Below are 17,908 nucleotides of genomic sequence, written 5' to 3' on the forward strand. Positions count from 1 at the left end.
TATAGGTCTCGAAGCTAACACACATCTTAAACTGAATACAACACGTAGCTATCGTAATATATTTCTAAAATGCTACCTAAGCTTTCTGATCCGTTTGGAATTAATTTTCCGTTTTCCTTCTTGCGGCACAGCTAGATATTTTTATTACTTGGTATTTATTCTTCGTCTGTTGCGATTTATTTCCTTATCCTGCACACTTCCAAAAGCTCAGCGGTAGGGGAAGTTTGTGCATGCTTTCTTTTTCTTGGCATTAAAATGCCCCGCATTGTTATCTTATCTGATCTACTCCGGTAACAATCTAAGCCATACCTAGCCTCTTCCGAACAGCCATAATAATTCACCCATGGCGATTCAGAAGGGCGACTCGTAGTACTATTGTAGCTCCAGGTGGTGAGAATGTTCCACAGAAAATTCCAGGATATTGATCTTAATATCGTAGCTTCCGTATTTTTCGACAAACATTTTATGAACGCCACTCTTAGGAGCTAGCTGTGGCTCATTCAGCCCAATTCCAGTGGTCGGCTTTCAGTGGACTGCTCCTGCTGGCTGCTGCTGCCTAAACCGCCGCACATACCTCGCATCAACAGCAAAGTGATTTCCAACCTCCACCACAAATCATCTATCTACCCCGCAGTCGACTTTTCCGCAAAATTGAAGCGAACAAGTTACAAAATTATCCATTGAGTAAGCATACCTTGTGCTGCAAACAAATCTGTAAGTTAGCAAACACTCCGGAGATGAAACAACGATAGCCTTCTTATCGCTTATCACTAACCCCCCAATCACCAGCTCTGTGAACTCCCTACCATGGAGGGACAATCAATTGAATCGACGGATATGGGCCTTGAGACATGGTTCGCGACCGTTAAGCACCGTCAACATATCGACTTAATCGATGGCTACGCGGGAGCAGAGTTCTTCATCGTCGAAGGTGACTCTCTGCTACGGTGGGTGTTCTCGGACACCCGCATCGATTTCGATGAAGGGTTCCAGCTGCTGCATGCAGTGTTTGTCGTGGAAGAGTTTCTGCAACGGCTGAGGAGGAGGAGGTGTAACTTTGCGCTTGTTTTTTTCGACGGTCTGTAATAACTACCCTCTGTTGGAATTCTTCAACCAACTGTAGTCGAGGAACTGAAGAAGTCATTGGCTAAAACAAATTCCCGGTGAAATAGCTTACGAAAAAATATGCGTACCGCCAACACCCATAGGGGTGAAGAACGAGTGGAAATATCGGTTTGCGAGGTCGGCTATCGTGGAACATCTGATGGGTGTGGAGGGGCTGGTGTCCAAGTTCAACAGTGTCGAGGATATGGGATTCCAGCGGTATCTAGATGATAAAAGACCATACTTCGTCATGTCACACGATGGAGGTGATTCCAAAGCTACACGAGGACTCTTATTAGAACTACTAAAGAAGTTTATCGACATTGGTCAGAATGTTGCGTTAATAAATGACTGTGAGTTCGTTGACAGCAAGGTATTTACCGTCCCCGCAATACTCACTGCCCTTTGTGCTGATTCATTCTTCGTCTTTCTAGATTTTCTCCACCGTCCTTAAAACAAAGTTCACCCGCGAGCCGGTATTTCTTCAAGGAGGACAAGATGATGAGACACCAGAGGAGCCAAAGGAAAAGCTTTCGCTGCCCGAGCTTAGCTCGGCCAGAGAGCGCTTGTCTGTAGCAGCTGTTGCCCGGTCTCTCAAGCAGGAACACCCCGAAGGACAACAAGAGTACCTTCATAGTGTATTTCTGCTTCACACTGCATTATTGTCGAACCTTTCACTTTTACAGCGGTGCTTCCCTCTTCCCGGAAATGCAAAGTCGGGCACAGAACTCCACAACTTCTTGCAACGCATTACCGCAATATCCAAAGAGCTTCTACAAAATAATGAGGTTTCGTTCGAAGATGCCAAGAATGATGTCCACGATTTCCTTGATGGGCGGCTTCTATTAAAGCTCATCCTGCTCACCCCAGATCCAGTTTCAGATGCTGTTAAAGAAACCTTCTCGAAGCTATCCTCCGAGGTGCATCGTCTTAGCGACGTAACTCTCACCTTCCCCGAGCTTACAGGCACCGAAACCGCCCCTATCCCAGATGTAGCACCAGAGGTAGAACACGCCGAAGACGTGTCATCGGTAGACGATTCCGGGACTGAAGGATCAGCAACAGAGGTTGCATCCACAACCTACTCCGAATCATCCACCGCAACTTTGACGCCCCGTCAAACGACTATCCTCCGTTTCACCAACCCTGTGCTTGACCCCTATCTGTCGCAGGTCAAGCTACCGATTGAGGTGTCCGCGCAAGATGAGGAAAATACTGAAACTGATGCGGATATTCAAGTTGTCCGCGAGACCCAGAACTGGCAATATGCGAAAAAGACGGTTGTTCCTGCGCCTGTAAAGGCGGCTAAGAAGCCCTCTCTTGGGTTGGCAGACTTGGAAAGGTCACTCAAGCACCGACAAAGGGACAGCAAGGTGATAAGTTTGAAAAGAGAGCCGCCGGAAAGGTCAGAAGGTCGGAACAGCAGTATTGCAACCAGATGAACCGATATGCGGCTTCACTTACGGATTCTACAAACGGCGGTATCGACCCAAAACTCATCGTCGTGGAGGAAAAGGGAAAGAAGAAGGAGGTAAAGGGGCCGGAGAACGCACCCGAGGCTGCGGATAAGACTGTAAAGGGTGGGAAGAAAGTCATTGGGAAAAAAGAAACTGTTCTTGCGAAAGGAAAGACCACCGTTAAGGAAACCGCACCCAAGGGCAAGGCGACCGGAAAGATTTCAGCTGCCGAGATCATCCGCCAAAATAATTCTGCAAAGAAGGCTGGTAAAGAAGCTAAACTGCAAGATCTTTGGAACAATTTTTTCCGAGACGTAAAAAAGATCACAGATGACGAGGATGCGATGGCTAGGTTGGATACATGGCTGAAGGAGACGAAAAAGACAGTTAAGGATAATTCGGAATGGCCATTTATCCAAGCTGAAGGACGCCTGTATAAATTGCAGCTCCTGCAACGTCTGTGGACTGGGTATTGTCGCCGTGGTGAGCAGAAGTTGGGGTACATGGTTACCGCAGTCCTATTCGACGAAGCTCGCACGATTCTCGATTCGGCAGGCTTGACGCAGAAAATTCAAACTTATATCCAAAACATCTTTCTCTCGCTCGGAATTGCTATGCCTCCGGGAAAGTCAATCAAGACACTTCCCGACCGCAAGCTTTCTATTCACTTCGATGCAACCTGGAATGGAAAAATAGAGTCTCACGATATTAAACTTGGCATGTCTAGTGAGGAGTTTCAGTTACTGCATTGCGGACCTTGGATGGATCGAAATATGGATTCCGCCCCGGATCCACGTGTTCCCTTTGAGCCTGATGGTTGGCAGAGAAAAGTATTGGATGAGCTTGATGGTGATAACTCTGCACTTGTGGTTGCTCCAACTTCTGCGGGTAAAACTTTCATTGCGTTTTATGCAATGGAGAAGGTTCTTAAAGAGAATGATGATGGCATCCTCGTTTACGTTGCTCCAACGAAAGCTTTGGTACGTTGACTTAGTGGTTTTGATCATGAGTTATCACTCGTAGCTGACATTTAACCTAGGTGAATCAAATTGCGGCCGAAGTTATCTCTCGATTTAAAAAGAATTACCGTTATGCCGGAAAGTTCGTTTGGGCAATCGGAACACGGGAATGGACTATCAACAAGCCTAAAGAATGTCAAATTCTGATTACGGTCCCTCATGTCCTCCAAAGCATGTTGATGTCGCCCACAAATGCCACATCCTGGACTCCTCGCATCAAACGTATCATCTTCGACGAAGTTCATTCTATTGGAAACGCCGAAGACGGTGCCATATGGGAGCAACTTTTGCTGCTATCTCCCTGTCCAATTGTCGCCTTGTCTGCCACTGTTGGGAATGCAGAGGAATTCGCCTCGTGGCTCAGAGCAACACAAAGTGCGCAGGGTGTCAATCTCAGCATGGTTCAGCACCCACATAGGTACTCTGATCTTCGCAAGTTTGTATACCGGCCAAAGAGAACTCAAGAGACTATGTTTAATGGGCTCCCAAGGACCTCCCGTTTCCAAACTTTAGAGCTTGGCGACGGGATGACTAGGATACATCCGATTGCTGCCTTAGTGAATACTAGAATTGAGATGCAGGATGATTTGTCGCTTGAACCTAAAGACTGCCTCCAACTTTACTGGGCACTTTCGAAAGCCCAGAACGAGAAATTCCCTATCTCGGACGATCTCGATTACAAGAAGGTTTTCGGAACGAAAGGCGGGGTGATCGTAAAGAAGGATGTGGTACTGTGGGAGGAGAAATTGAAAGAGGTTGTGAAGGTCTGGATGCAGGATAAAACATCGCCTTTTACTAAAGTGGTTGAAATATTATCCAACGAACAGATCGAAGAAAAGAAAGCTGTTGAGGCCAAGGCTGCGCCCAGCGCAGAAGGTAAAGCAGAGACTAAAGCTACTACTACAGGTTCGGTTATCGAGAAAAATGCCTACTTGTATCAGAATACACTTAATCTTCTACAATCTCTCCATAACGCGAACGCTTTGCCAGCAATTCTCTTCAACTATAGTCGTCAGAAGTGTGAGACAATCTGTGAGGTTCTCTGTGAACAGCTCGAGGCCGCTGAGACTAAGTGGAGGGAAACCAATCCAAAGTGGACCAGCACCGTCAAAGCTTGGGAAGTATATATGGCCAACAAGAACGCGCGTGGATCCAAGGTTCAAAAGATTGCGAAACCTGAGGCTGGTCAGTCTAAGAATGATATGATGAGGGATGCAGGCGAACTCGAGGGGAGCTATTTGGATCGGTTCGACCCGAAGTATCCGAGTGCCGAGTTTTCGTTTGCAGACACCAGGAAGCAGGGAAACGCAGAGTTGGAAAATGATATTAGTGACTTGATTAAGTGGGGAACTCCTCCGATGCTGGTGAATGCTTTTAAGAGGGGAATTGGTGTTCATCACAGTGGTTTGAACAGGTAAGGTTGATTCTTATCTTGGAGACATACACATTACTTACCTCTTTTAGAAAATACCGACAAGCTGTTGAGATGCTGTTCCGGAAAGGGTATCTTAGAGTAGTAATCGCTACCGGTTCGCTTTCTCTCGGTGTTAACATGCCAACACGTACAACGGTTTTTGCTGGGGACTCTCCCGATCTCACTGCCCTGAACTATCGTCAAGCTTCTGGTCGTGCTGGTCGTCGTGGTTTTGACAACATCGGAAATGTTGTCTTCCATGGTTTCTCAGAAGACCGAATTAACCGTCTTATATCATCGAAGCTACCTCCTCTTCTTGGTCACTTTCCAATTAGTGCGTCATTAGTGCTTCGCCTATTCATTTTGCTTCATTCCTCGAAGGAATCTGCACATGCGAAGAAAATGATCAATAGTTTACTCACTCAGAACCAGCTGGTTCTCGGTGGACAAGCGCCCAAGGAACAAGTCCTCCATCACCTCCGGTTTTCTATCGAATACCTCCGGAAGCAGAAGCTTATCGGCTCCACTGGGACACCGTTGAACTTCGCAGGGTTAACGAGCCATCTTTATTATATTGAGGATTCGGCTTTTGCGCTTCATGCGCTATTGATCAGCGGTTATCTGCAGGAGGTTTGTAGAGATATTTACGAGAAGCCAGAGCAAACCTGTCAAGACCTCTTGCTCGTGATGGCCCATATTTTTGGACGTAGGAAATGCCGCCCAGGGATCAAAACTCTTCCCCCAATGCCGGCTCGCATGAAGCAGGTTCTCAAACAACAGAATGATGATACGCTCAAGACATACACCACCTATGTCGAGACATTCGCGAAGGGATACCTGGATTCTCCGGACAACACTTTACCATTCTCGCAAGTTCAGTGCGGAAATACAGAGGAGAAGTCCACCACTGGCCCCACAGCTCGTTCGGCATTCGTAGCGCTCTCTGGATATACTGATCAATTTTCATCCATCGAGGACCTGGTTTCCTCTGTCCGCCTCGGAGTTCTTCCCGAAGGCGCATCGATACCCCATATCCCGACCGAAGACATGGACTTGAACGGATACCTCGTCGACTTCTACAAGCACAGCGATGTAAATAAGCTTCAAGCTGAGAATGGCATTCGTCCAAACAAGGTCTGGTTTGTATTGAAGGATTTTTCGGTCGTGCTCGAGACTGTCGTACCGGGAATAATAGCAGTTCTGAAGGATGGGCCTGGCGCGTATTATGACTTGAGCGCGGGTAGTGGCGATGAGAAGGGTGATCTGGAAGAGGTGGAGGTTGTGAGCGAGGAGGTGGAGGGTGAGGAGGAAGAAATGATCAAGAAGAGTGAAGGGTTCGGGAAGGTGCTCAAAGCCTTTAAGGTATTGAGGTCCACCTTTGACGAGAAGTTCAAGCTTATGTGGGCTTAAATGTTTGTTGCATGGGGCAGGGAGGGGAGAGAGAGGGTGAGCGGGTATATACTCTTCTGTTGCGAAAAAAAGTGCTGTATTGTTTGTAGCTATTTTGATCTATATCTTAGATAGTATTTGCTAAATTCGTGAATAGTAATCCAAATTTGTAGCCGGTTGACCTTGGTCGAAATAATCTTTTTGTTTGCAAGTGTCACACATTAACCTCTGGTCTAAAAAAAAAAACATGCCTACAAATTAGCAGCTTTGATTTCAAAAGCTATGGGGGGAATCCCTCCATCTAGACCCTCGAGATTGATTATAGTCTCCTGCATTCAGCGCCTGTAACATGTATTATGCCTCTTAGTGGTGGAGTCTTCTATCTAAGCGGCAAGCGCCACAATGAACTAGAGTAAGGATCAATACATGTATTTCATCACAAACAATCACTCGTAAGATCACGTGACATAACTTGTCATTTTTCCAGGTTTCGGGCTTTGTGTAACAGATCTTACCTGGATTCTAGACACTGGACTGAAAATAGTGTCCTATATGATATCAACACTGCTTTGTTACCCTAAAACCTCTTTCAAGTCTTCTAGATGTATCTAGTTCGACTTTTGTATTATGGCTGAGAGTTCGTCCCTTTGGTGATTTCTATCCGCAACGGCTCAGTTATGTGAGTGCAAACTGCGACTACCAACTTAAAAACCGCCCTCTGGTTGTTAAATATAAGTTGTTGGAGTTGAAGGACCAAGCTGATAGGATCCTTGTGTTGGAACTTCCCCCAAATTCTGTCTAAAAAGTGCATGGCTTGCCAAACAGGCACGGTTTTCCCTCTCTTAACCTCCTTCTTGGCCTTTTTCCAAACATATCTAACGTCTCGGCACTTCTGTTGATATATGAATTGGTTTAAAACTGCAAGTCAACTCTTCCAAATGTCAACCCACAAACACATCAAATCAATGGCCGACCTCGATTTTTCAAATCCTCGAGCCTGTGACCTTCACCTCGCGGTGATGGCATCCAAGCGTATCGATATCTTCCGACGCATCATTCCCATCACCACAAGATTTCCTGCCCATAAAGACTTCAAGCCGACAATCGACATACCTCCACGTCCTTGCCCTAGCCTAGGTGTGCTTGACCGCCTTCCCATGGATCTTCATATTGCAATCTTCAAGCGTCTCAATGTGCCCACCATCTGTGCCATGCGCCAGGTCAACTCCTATGCAAAGTCCGTCGTGGAGATAGTCCCAGCCTTCAACAACACACGAAAGTACGCTCCTCACGCTTTCAAGGCCATCCTCCTGACAGGTGCCTGTGGCATATTCACCATACAGGATCTTTTCAACGTCCTTGTTGCCCCGGGCTGTCACATCTGCGGAGAATTTGCCGCCCAACTATACCTTCCATCACTTTCTCGGGTCTGCACCAACTGCCTTGAGCTCTCTCCGGAGATGGAAACAATAAAGATTTTCTATGCTAAAGATCTCTTTGGCCTCACCAATAACCAGATCAAAGAGATGACTAGTGTCGTTAATGGGATTGCCGGGTGGTATCACGACTACACTGCGTTCAGCTCTGTTAAGAGTACACCCACCCTTGTTTCTAGAGCCATGGTGGAGGCTGCCGCAATTCGCTTTCACGGAAGTCGGCCCAATATGGAGAGCTTCGTTGAGAAACGCAAAAAGAACACAGAAAGCCGCCGCATTCATATTAAATTTGAAGAAAATGGGCAGACAAGGCAGAGGGTTACTGTCCAATTCCCGTTGCTGTACATTAAGAGGGGGAAACCGCTGACGGACTTTACTGTCGCGGTTGTCAGTTGAAGCACATATTCCCAGGTTATAGGAATTATGCGAATACCATTTCCGGAGATGGGGACGGGCCTGGCGGATAAGGGATGTCGCCTATGACTTCGCGGGGTGGGCAGCCCATATAAGAGTTTGTCAGGCCGCCAGCGACCTGTGGAAGAAAAGTGAAGGCAGTAGGAAATGGTGGTTGAACCTTAAGGACGAGGGGCGCAATTGGTGGGAAGAGAGAGAATCGGAGAGGAAAGACAGGACAGCTCACCGCACTGGTAAGCACAGAATGGATTACCCCCAGGAAACCCCTGAAGCCTTCCGCTATCGAACTGTCGCCTTCCTGAGGCACAACATGTGCATGGTATCTCCAGCGTCATTCCGTTAAATCCTCGGCCTAACGGGCATTTTTCGGGATCCTCTACTCTCGTTGCTTATGATGGAAGATGAAGGTGCGGAGTAGGCCTATGTTAGTAGAGGGTAAAGGCCCGTGGAAGATCAAAAATGCTCCTTACCACCTAGCTATCATATGATAACTGTCGCAAATAAACATATCACATTCGTTCTAAGAGTCCTGTCTTTATGATTCTCATGCTCAGTTCCTTACTTAAAATACCTGCGAACTGCACCTGTGCCTATTACTGCATATCAATACCTTTGACCCTTCGTAAATGTATCTTGTGATCAAGGGATGTCCAACTCGCACCAAGAATGCCAACGCCGAGCGGGACAGAGAGTAAAAATCGCTTCATCCCAGAACGATAGATCCCAGGTGTGAGTTTATCACTGATGTTTTATGTCCCAATAATTCTGGGACGCGTCATCCGGCTTCGAATAGTTCCGCTGAGAAAAAGCAACTGATTACGATAAGGTGGGCTTCTATCTAATAAAACCCTGAGATCTCGAGAGACATTATTACTCGACGAATAGTTCGTGGGAGGCTTTGGTGCTCTGCAAATGTGGAGACTGATAGGTCGTATGGCTTTATCCCAAAGCACCATTTAACTTTTGACCGTAGCGAAATCTATCATTTATGTCACTTTACAGCACGTCTACCGAGATCTCTCATTTTGGATCTTTGCCATATTTCAACGGTGGATGCATATGAAGATATAATTAATGGAGTACATGTAGCCGACCACCATGAGATATTGCCGACCTTCTCATATCAGTGGGAAATGTAATCACAAAAAAGATTTTCGGGTTCATTCTGATCTTCCAGCCCCTTTATATTTTCCGCTAAAACTCGAGTCTAGCGTACCGCGGTCTTCGGACAGGTAACTCACTTTTATATGGCCTCCGAGCACACCATATACTAGGCGTGCCAACAGCCAGGGGGAGGAGGAAGGGTGTGTGGATGTTGCTTTTGGTGTAGATCTAGAGGGAGTGGTGTTCTCATTAGAAGTGTCGGAGATTGAATAGCTAGATACATGCACCAACTATCCTAGCTGCTCAGTATTTCAGCGGATTAATCAACGGCCAGTACATACTTAATTCAGCCAGCTATGTGCTGGTCACAGCGATAAAAGCGCCTAGAATATTCATAAAGCTTACTTTATAAATGAAAACGGGTAATTGAAGGCACGCGTGAAATAATAGCTAACTGGGTGTGCCAATCATATGCTATCACTCGTTTGTCTTGGCTCTTGTTGCGTGTTGGAGATGGCGGCATCATCTATCCTCCTACCCAAATTGTATGCCTCATAGCTACGCAGGCGCGTAGATAGTTGGTGGTGATGAGTTCGTCCGTGTTGATGACGATGCTAGCTGTATGTAGGTGGGTGGTGGAGGCAACTTTCCAACGACGTCGTACGTTCATGTGCTCTAAACAACGTACCCCCACCAACATTAAACTTCATCCTTCATTCTCACCACAAACTCGGTCTTAAAAAAATACCAGCAGGCACAACAGCGACTCCCTCACGCCACTCTTCTCTCTAGTTTCAAATTTTCTCTCTAAAAGAAAAAGAAACGAAATTCACCCCCCTCCCCTCCTCTGAGTACCGTCAGAGTACGCTCCGCTCCGTGTAGGTGGTGGGGTGGTGGGGTGGTAAAATGGGACTACACACTCGCCATGAAACATCCCATTCTCTCAACCGGTACCTCTCACCAATAGCATGCATGCCATATTGGGCCCACCAGTACAGAAGGGTGTGCACTACATGTATGTATCTCTTCTACCGCTGAGCAGCACGTCTAATGCAAACAAGTTTATAGGCCTCTCCAGCCCCTGACAATTCCATCACAATCGAAACCTACACAGCTCCTCCCCCATAGATCAAACTCGGGCTGACATAGTCCAGGAGCTGTGATGTGATGGGCGCGGGGGACAGATAATCCTTCTAGAGGGTATTTAGTCTTTACCCCTTCCATACACAACAACTACCGGGGACTCGCCAGGCGAGAGAAAGAGCACAAAGATAGAAGGTGCATAGCGCGCCCGGGGTTATCGACTGTTTTTGAAGTGTCCGGACACAACCAGGTGATGGGTTTCCTTGTGGTCATACCTTGATACCCGGCATCAGCCCAACTTGGTCGAATTTTACAGGAATATCAAAACAGTCTAGAAAGAAGACTCGAGCAACACATTAAGTTAGGGATCCCAATGGCTAGGGTGACTCGACGAATACCAGTCAAATTAGTCGACATGAAACGCCCCGTATGTTGCACAAGAGTTCGGCCTAGTATTCACAGTCGTTGAGGCTAATCCCAGTAGATCTGGTGTCTTATGCTCTTGCCAGTTTCGCTGCTGTGGAATACTGCTCACGGCATGAACGGATCCCCAGAATATGAATAATCTGGCATCACTCCTTCTTACGGAATGCGACGCAACAGCGGAATCTCGGGCAAGCTATAAAGAACACGACACGATTGTCAAGCTCCTCTGGACGGCCAGCGGGATTGAAGCAGCGACAAAGATATGGAAACAGCTTGCAAAATGGAGGCACGGAAAGGAAGGACGCAGTGAGGAAACGGAAAAAGAGAGAAGGGAATTGGGCTACGGATGGGGCACGCTGAACGACGCAAGGGACGAGTTTCCACTTTCTATTCTCTAGTATTTCCTTTGTTACGATGTGAGATGGCGGAGGCAGTAGGGTAGTCTGGGGAAATGTGATATTGCCATAGCTGTAAGGTTGCATGCAATTAATGAATTAAAAAAAAAAAATCCCTTTCTGTCCTTGTACGAGACTAACCCCCCCCCAGTCACAATATCTGGGGGTCTATAAATGTTAGCGTAGCCAGCTGTTGAAACAAACACCGCATCAACGTGGGCCAGAATGCTTTTTCTCATCGATATGTGCGGGGGTGATCTTCGCGCACGCCCGACCCTGCCCGAGTTCCGACTTCGTTGCATCATGAGCTGTCACTCGCGATTTGATAATCCTCAGTGGGGCCTTTTTGTTTTGTTTTTGTTTAATTCATTTTAGTGGAGCCTGCTAGCTTAGGGTCGTGTATAAAGGTGGTAGAAAGGAGAGGGAAAAGGTGGGGGGTATGTGAGCTTTAGGGCTTGTTTATGGCACCCCGATTAGCACCCCCCGCAGCGTTTGCGCCGTCGTGTCCCATTCAGGATCCACAGAATAATAGCCCTTTAGGTTCCTCGAGTTTCATAGATCGAAGAGAGGAAGTTTTAGCGTCCACACGCATGACTACATGTAGTCGCATAGGAAGAAAGCAATTAGATCTTAAAGATTCCTCTCTCTCTCTTAAGTAAGCCACGTGGTGTGGGGAAAGGGCCATGCACTCTTTTTGGTCAGCTGTTCTTTACACATCAAGAGACGTGTACACATGCTCCTACACCCGACAAGACAGCTATCAGCTTCCTAACTTTGAACTGATCTCATCTGAACTTCTTCCCATCCGTCCATCCATCCATCCATCCATCCATCCGTTCTACTCCAGAATCCACATAGAAAAGCTATCTTCCGTCTGCTACCTGTGATCAACTGGTCTGCAGAATCCCGCCAACAATCATCATCAATCTCATTATGAAATCAGCCAGACATCATCTCTCTATTACCACCAACATTCGCTGCTGGAAACCCCATTTCTCTTCTCGTTCGTCCATCGGGCCAAACCCTAACCCTGTAAGTGTCTTGTTCCCGTCACGTGACCCGTACTCACTCACGTGCAGCGTTCCCGCGAAAGACCTGTAGACGACAGCTTTCATCACTCCCGAGCACCGCACCACACGCCCTCAAAACGCTCCGCTACACTCGATATCTGCTAGCGCCCAAACAAATACCAGTACCTGCAGAACCCGGAAGAAAAAAATAAATAAAAACGACTACATACAGCTCCGTTTCCCCGAAAGCGCTCCAGCCAGCCCCCACAGACAGCAAGCATCGGCAGACAGACGGCGCCCCCAGACTTACCCTGAACCTCTCGCCCTCTCGCCCCTCTCTCGCCCTCCTCCCCCTCCTCTCCTCTGCGCACCCCCTCTGCGCACCCCCTCTGCTGAAGGGATGCCCCGCTCCTCGCGCCAATCCACATACACTTACAACGACAACTTCCGACCACCACCGCCGCCAGGGTACCGCGGGGGCGACGTGCACTACCAGAGCCCGGAGGTGTCGCCGCAGTTTCTCTTTTCGTTTGTGCTGGGGAGCCTGCTGATCATCTACCATATCCTGCATGGGCTGCTGCGGTGGCCGCCGCTGCTGGAGCTTCTGTTTACGATTGTCGGCACGGTGATGGGGCAGGGCACGCGCGAGATGCTGCAGAGTGTGTTTTCGCACGGCGCCGCCAGGAGCGTGAGGACGAGGGCGGCGAGCCTGGTGGGCTACGGCGACGGCGGGACGTTTGTCGGCGGCCTGTGGAACATGGGGAATACGTGCTATCAGAACTCGGTCTTGCAGGTGAGTTCTGCTGTGCTGCCTTTTTTTGTGGCGTCGTGGTTGCGGTGGTGGGGGGTGAGTACTGATGATGTGGTGTAGGCCATGGCGTCGCTGTCGCATTTGAAGCCGCATTTGATGTCGCTGTCGATCTCCGAAGAAGAAGATTATATGAACCCCTCCGGCGCTCTTGCGTCCCTTATCGCAACTCTTAATGCGCTCTCTCCGAGCCCGCGCGCATTCACACCATCACCAATAATAGTCAGAGGCACCGACAACTCGGGCTGGATCTACAACGAGCAGCAGGACGCACAGGAGTACTTCCAGAAGCTGACAGGCGCGCTAGAGAAGGAGGTATCGCGATTCCTGGAAAGAAAAAAACGCAGCGCAACAAGGGGCCTAGAGGCTATTGCCGAGATTGTGCGCGGTGAAAGGGTGCAGGATCCAGAGTCGATAGCAACCCTGGAGAAGGAGTATAGAAGCCCTTTTGAGGGGCTGTTTGCACAGAGAGTTGGATGTCTCCAGTGCGGGTATGTCGAGTCCATCAGCCTGCAGCGCTTCACGAGCCTCTCGCTCTCGTTACCACCCACAGTAAGTCCACTACCGCCCTAGGAAAATTCCGTGCATGTTAACACCATCGCCCCTCAGTGGACCTGTACCCTCGAGGAATGCCTCGAAGAGTTTACAGCAATCGAACAGATCCAAGAAGTCGACTGCGACAAATGCACGCTGAAATCCCTGCACAAGCAGCTGCTGTCCCTTGCCTCCAAGCCCCTCTCCGCCGACGTGCAGTCGCAGATCCAAGCGCGCATCGCCGCCCTCGCGGCCGCAATCGACGACGACAACTTCGACCCCAAGATCCCCGGCGTCAAGATCTCCCCGCGCCAGAAAGTGTCGACCACAAAAACCAAGCAGACCATGATTGCGCGCGCACCCCAGGTGCTTGTCCTGCACCTCAACAGGAGCCAGTATGACGTTGTCACTGGCATGACAGGGAAGAATCATGCGGCGGTGAGCTTCCCGGCGCGGATGGACCTGGGGCGGCTGGGGGTTGTGACGCGACACGATGTAGCGGAGGGCAGCTGGGGGCTGGCGGTGGACCCGGCGCGCAGCATGAGTGGTCGTGTACCGGCGTGGTTCTTGCAGGGGTCGGGGTCGGGGGAGACGCTGGTGCAGACGCCGACAGATGAGGGCGCGGATACGGACGGCGCGACAGATACCGAGGAGACCGAGGCAGAGACGGAGAATGAGAAGGAGAAGGAGGATGTACATCAGCCCGTTGCCGCTACCACAACGTTAAGCGTGAACGGTGAAAGGCTGAGTTACGATCTTAAGAGTGTTGTGGCGCACTACGGCGGCCACCATAATGGACACTATGTGTGCTACAGGAAGCAGCATGGGCAGTGGTTCAAGATTAGTGACCACGACGTCTAGTACTCCCCCCCACTCTCATAAGTATATATGTATGTATGGTGCGATACTAACTGGCTACAGTGCGTGCGATGAGGAACAGGCCCTCGGGATCAGGAATGCGTTCATGCTGTTCTATGAGCGCGTTGTGGACGACGATGTGTATTGCGAGAAACAAGGATATGAGCAGGAGGGGTATGAGCAGCAGCAGCAGGAGGAGGAAGAAGATGAGGGCTTTGGCGAGGGAGAGAGTGAGGGCGAGTGCCCGAGTGAGGGTGAGGATGGGGAGAAGATGGATATTGATGGTGGGGAGGGGGTGGAGAGGGTGGCTGATGCAGATGTGGAGACGGAGACTGGCGGGCTCCGGCAACGAAGGACTGCCGATGTGGATGGGGGTCGGTAAAGCCGGGGGTGAGAGGGAGGACAGTAATGGATGTGGGTGTGTATTATCATATTTGTGTTTTGTCGTTTTTTTTTTTTTTTTGATGGGGCGTTATAAGGGTGTGCTGTGCTGTGCTCTGCGGTGGGGCTGGGGGTAATAATGTAGTGGACCTTTTTTTTCTCTTCTGGTTTTGAAGCTGTAGTGGTAGGGGCGGTGGGGGGCGGGGGGCGGTTGTATAAAAGTTGATATTTGGAATGAACGGGTAAGAGAGATACGAATATATCGGTGTGGCGAATGTGGGTATTGGTGTGGGTATAGCTGCTGTGTAGAGCTAGGAAGCGTCTGCAAGTGTTGGGGGGTGAGTTAGTACTGGGAACTTTCAGGAATCGATACTTGTATATATATATGGGTTTCCAGAGAGCTACTTAGCTAGGCAGGATCCTGGCTATGTAGGAATTCGAAGATGAGGAGGAGGAGGAGGAGGAGGAGGAGGAGTGGGAAGGGGGGGGGCTTTTATATGCAGGAATAGCAAAATATACTACGGAAGACTGAGACTGAGACCTACTTCAATACTTCTACCTACCTCAGGACCTGCCGTAGGGAGAGTAGATCAAGTACAACCATCTTGATGTGTGAGTTGTGTAGAGGACCCCGTTCGTGGGGGTTTCTTGGCGGGAAATGATAGTTGAGCGCGGTGCCAAGCCAAGGCAAAACTGGGGGAGGTGGTTTTTTTGCCCACCCAGCGACGGGTGACTTAATACGGAGGAAGTACAGATCCTACTAGACTGATAGTAAGATGTGTCATTTAATAGAAGTGTGTTATTTTGCATCATGTGTTACTCTACATCACGGCTATCGAAAATTGTGGCCAAATCTTTTTTTGACGCAAGTAGTTTTTGTGCCCAGGTTGTCTCAGCGTATAAAATTTGAACTTCTCGAGTATAAAAATACCTTGCATACCTAAACCATTAAAATTAAGGGCCCGTTTGGCAGTTTTCGTGGTTATGAAACTCCGTTATGCAACGGCTGCGTTAGGTGGGTGCAAACAGAGATTTTTGAAAACGGAGTTTTGGTTTCCCAAATAGTAGTGTAGTTTGGTTGTCAAGGTGGGGGTTTGCAACGAAACGGAGCTGAAAAGTAGGCACTACCTACTTTTCAAAAACTCCGTTTCAAAGCCCTAACAGAGGTTCAAAATTGGCATGCCAAACACAAACGTTTCTTGCAAAACGGAGTTATGAAAAAAATGAAACGGAGTTTTCCCGTTGCCATACAAATTTGCCCACAAAACTCCGTTTGGGCCTGCTCCCAAACGGGCCCTAAGGAATAACTCTCCTTCTCTCGGCCATTAACAGCTCACTGAGCTCTAAACTAGTACTATTACTGTACGTGTCATTTATCGCAATGTTATTACATACTCGCTCGTTAGTTTAGAGATCGGAAGTAGTTGTAATAAATCCCCAAAAAGAACACCTCGACCCTTTGATTTAACGCGTGGTTATTCCAAACCCTCTAGTAAGTTGAGGATGAGATCGCATCCGAGTCCATTTTCGTCGAAGGCTATGGTATATAATATCTCTTAGCTAAAATACAATACGATTCGGAGGAACCCAAACATTGTGATTATCTGCCGATTTTTCACGAGTAAGAAAACACATGGATAACATGAGGCAGAGACGCCTCGAAGCACTTGTCTCTGCGCCTTGAGAAGCCTGGTAGCCGGAAATAGTGATCACTCGTTGCCGGTCGACGATATTGAGACAATATCTCTCGCTATCTACGGAAGGTATTGCAGGTTGTCAAAAATAATGGGACGCAACGGGGCAACGAATACAGCAACGACAACCCAACCCCGCCACCAACGAACGACAATACTAACGAAAATACATTTTGGGTCTCCAGTAGTTCTTATTATCACTTATCCTGTTTGTGGTCTCTTTGTGGTCGGTCGTGGTTGAGAGATTATTACGTTGCAATGAAGCCTGTTGCGTCCCATTATTTTTGACAACCAACAATATCTGGCCTACATTTCGCTATGTCAAAAAGATCTTCTGCGGCTGTATCTGGATGACAGAGGTCGTCGGGAATTCTTGGCGCAGCAAGTAAAATACTAGCATGACAACTAATCCGGATTTGGGTGCGTAATTAATTCTTGGCAACTCCCCTTGCCTACTTGACTCGCCGGTAGTCGCAAATGGGTTGCATCCTCATGTGATTTGAAATTTCTCTGGGTATATATCGGATATCGATTTTGATTCTGAGGTCATGAAGTTATTGGCTAGGAAAGAATCAGTGATTTGAACAAATCTAAAACTGCGAAGGATGTCGAGTCCGTTACCTGTGGTGATGTGGCCCTACTGTTTTCCTACTAATACCTGCTGATTAATTTATTAGCGAGCTTCTTGTCGACTGGAGGTATTGTGATAGAAGAGATTTGAACTTGGTCCTAAACGACACTAAGTCACTCTATCTTATCCGATGAACGGTGTATAATGGTATTATGATTCAGTATGTCTCTCATCATCCTGATGACGAGAGTTACTAATATACAATGACTAATGATCTTGTCTTTACGAGAAGGACAGAATTTTGTTCCATGAGAGGTATAGCGATTTAATATTATCGTTCCACACTGTCAGTGAGCTTACTTTGGTGTTCTCCGTCATCCCTCGGGGTTTGTGTCCCGGCATTTTTCGGACTTATATCCCGCCGTGTGCTTCTCGGCGTGAGAGAGAGTGCATATTTGCGTGTTGGTGGGTGTACTTTTGAGGTCATGTTTGTGAGGCCATGTTTGTGATGAGGATGAAGGACGTTTGGTGTGGTGGGTTGCAAACAGTTCAGAGGACACGAACGACGTCGTTGGAAGGATCGACCCCACCACTGTATGCCTGGAATTTCTTGCGGGATTTTTTATCCTGATACCGTGCAGCACGACAAAGAGGAAGCCTAGCCTCCCCCGACCCGACGCAATACCCGTTTGTTGTCAAATCTTCGAATGGATTTGAAGCTGTAAGTGAAGATAAGATCGCCAGTAACTTCACCCATACATGTCCAATTTTTAGTAGTACTAATGCCCCTCTGTACAACAGAGTTGAGAGT

The 17,908-nt window shown here is 48.2% G+C and overlaps 4 protein-coding genes across 4 annotated transcripts; all 4 read left to right on the plus strand.

Moving 5' to 3' along the window:
• Positions 1 to 255: 255 nt before the first annotated feature.
• On the plus strand, positions 256 to 6,404 carry LAJ45_04772 (uncharacterized protein; the record flags this gene model as incomplete). The annotated part of the gene is made up of 8 exons (XM_046114348.1): positions 256 to 290; positions 690 to 714; positions 790 to 1,078; positions 1,173 to 1,477; positions 1,539 to 2,399; positions 2,468 to 3,541; positions 3,601 to 4,994; positions 5,045 to 6,404. The coding sequence occupies 8 exons, from the start codon at positions 256 to 258 to the stop codon at positions 6,402 to 6,404; spliced, it is 5,343 nt and encodes a 1,780-aa protein (XP_045972374.1).
• Positions 6,405 to 7,348: 944 nt separating this feature from the next.
• LAJ45_04773 (uncharacterized protein) lies at positions 7,349 to 8,215 on the plus strand (the record flags this gene model as incomplete). The annotated part of the gene is made up of 1 exon (XM_046114349.1): positions 7,349 to 8,215. The coding sequence occupies one exon, from the start codon at positions 7,349 to 7,351 to the stop codon at positions 8,213 to 8,215; it is 867 nt and encodes a 288-aa protein (XP_045972375.1).
• A 2,762-nt stretch (positions 8,216 to 10,977) lies between these two features.
• LAJ45_04774 (uncharacterized protein) lies at positions 10,978 to 11,244 on the plus strand (the record flags this gene model as incomplete). The annotated part of the gene is made up of 1 exon (XM_046114350.1): positions 10,978 to 11,244. One exon carries the CDS (start codon positions 10,978 to 10,980, stop codon positions 11,242 to 11,244), a length of 267 nt encoding a protein of 88 aa, XP_045972376.1.
• A 1,407-nt stretch (positions 11,245 to 12,651) lies between these two features.
• On the plus strand, positions 12,652 to 14,833 carry LAJ45_04775 (uncharacterized protein; the record flags this gene model as incomplete). The annotated part of the gene is made up of 4 exons (XM_046114351.1): positions 12,652 to 13,044; positions 13,123 to 13,611; positions 13,669 to 14,453; positions 14,515 to 14,833. The coding sequence occupies 4 exons, from the start codon at positions 12,652 to 12,654 to the stop codon at positions 14,831 to 14,833; spliced, it is 1,986 nt and encodes a 661-aa protein (XP_045972377.1).
• Between the last annotated feature and the right edge of the window lie 3,075 nt (positions 14,834 to 17,908).

Source organism: Morchella importuna (assembly GCF_003444635.1).
Source record: "Morchella importuna strain M04M26 chromosome Unknown Morimp01GS012, whole genome shotgun sequence".
NCBI lineage: Eukaryota > Fungi > Ascomycota > Pezizomycetes > Pezizales > Morchellaceae > Morchella > Morchella importuna.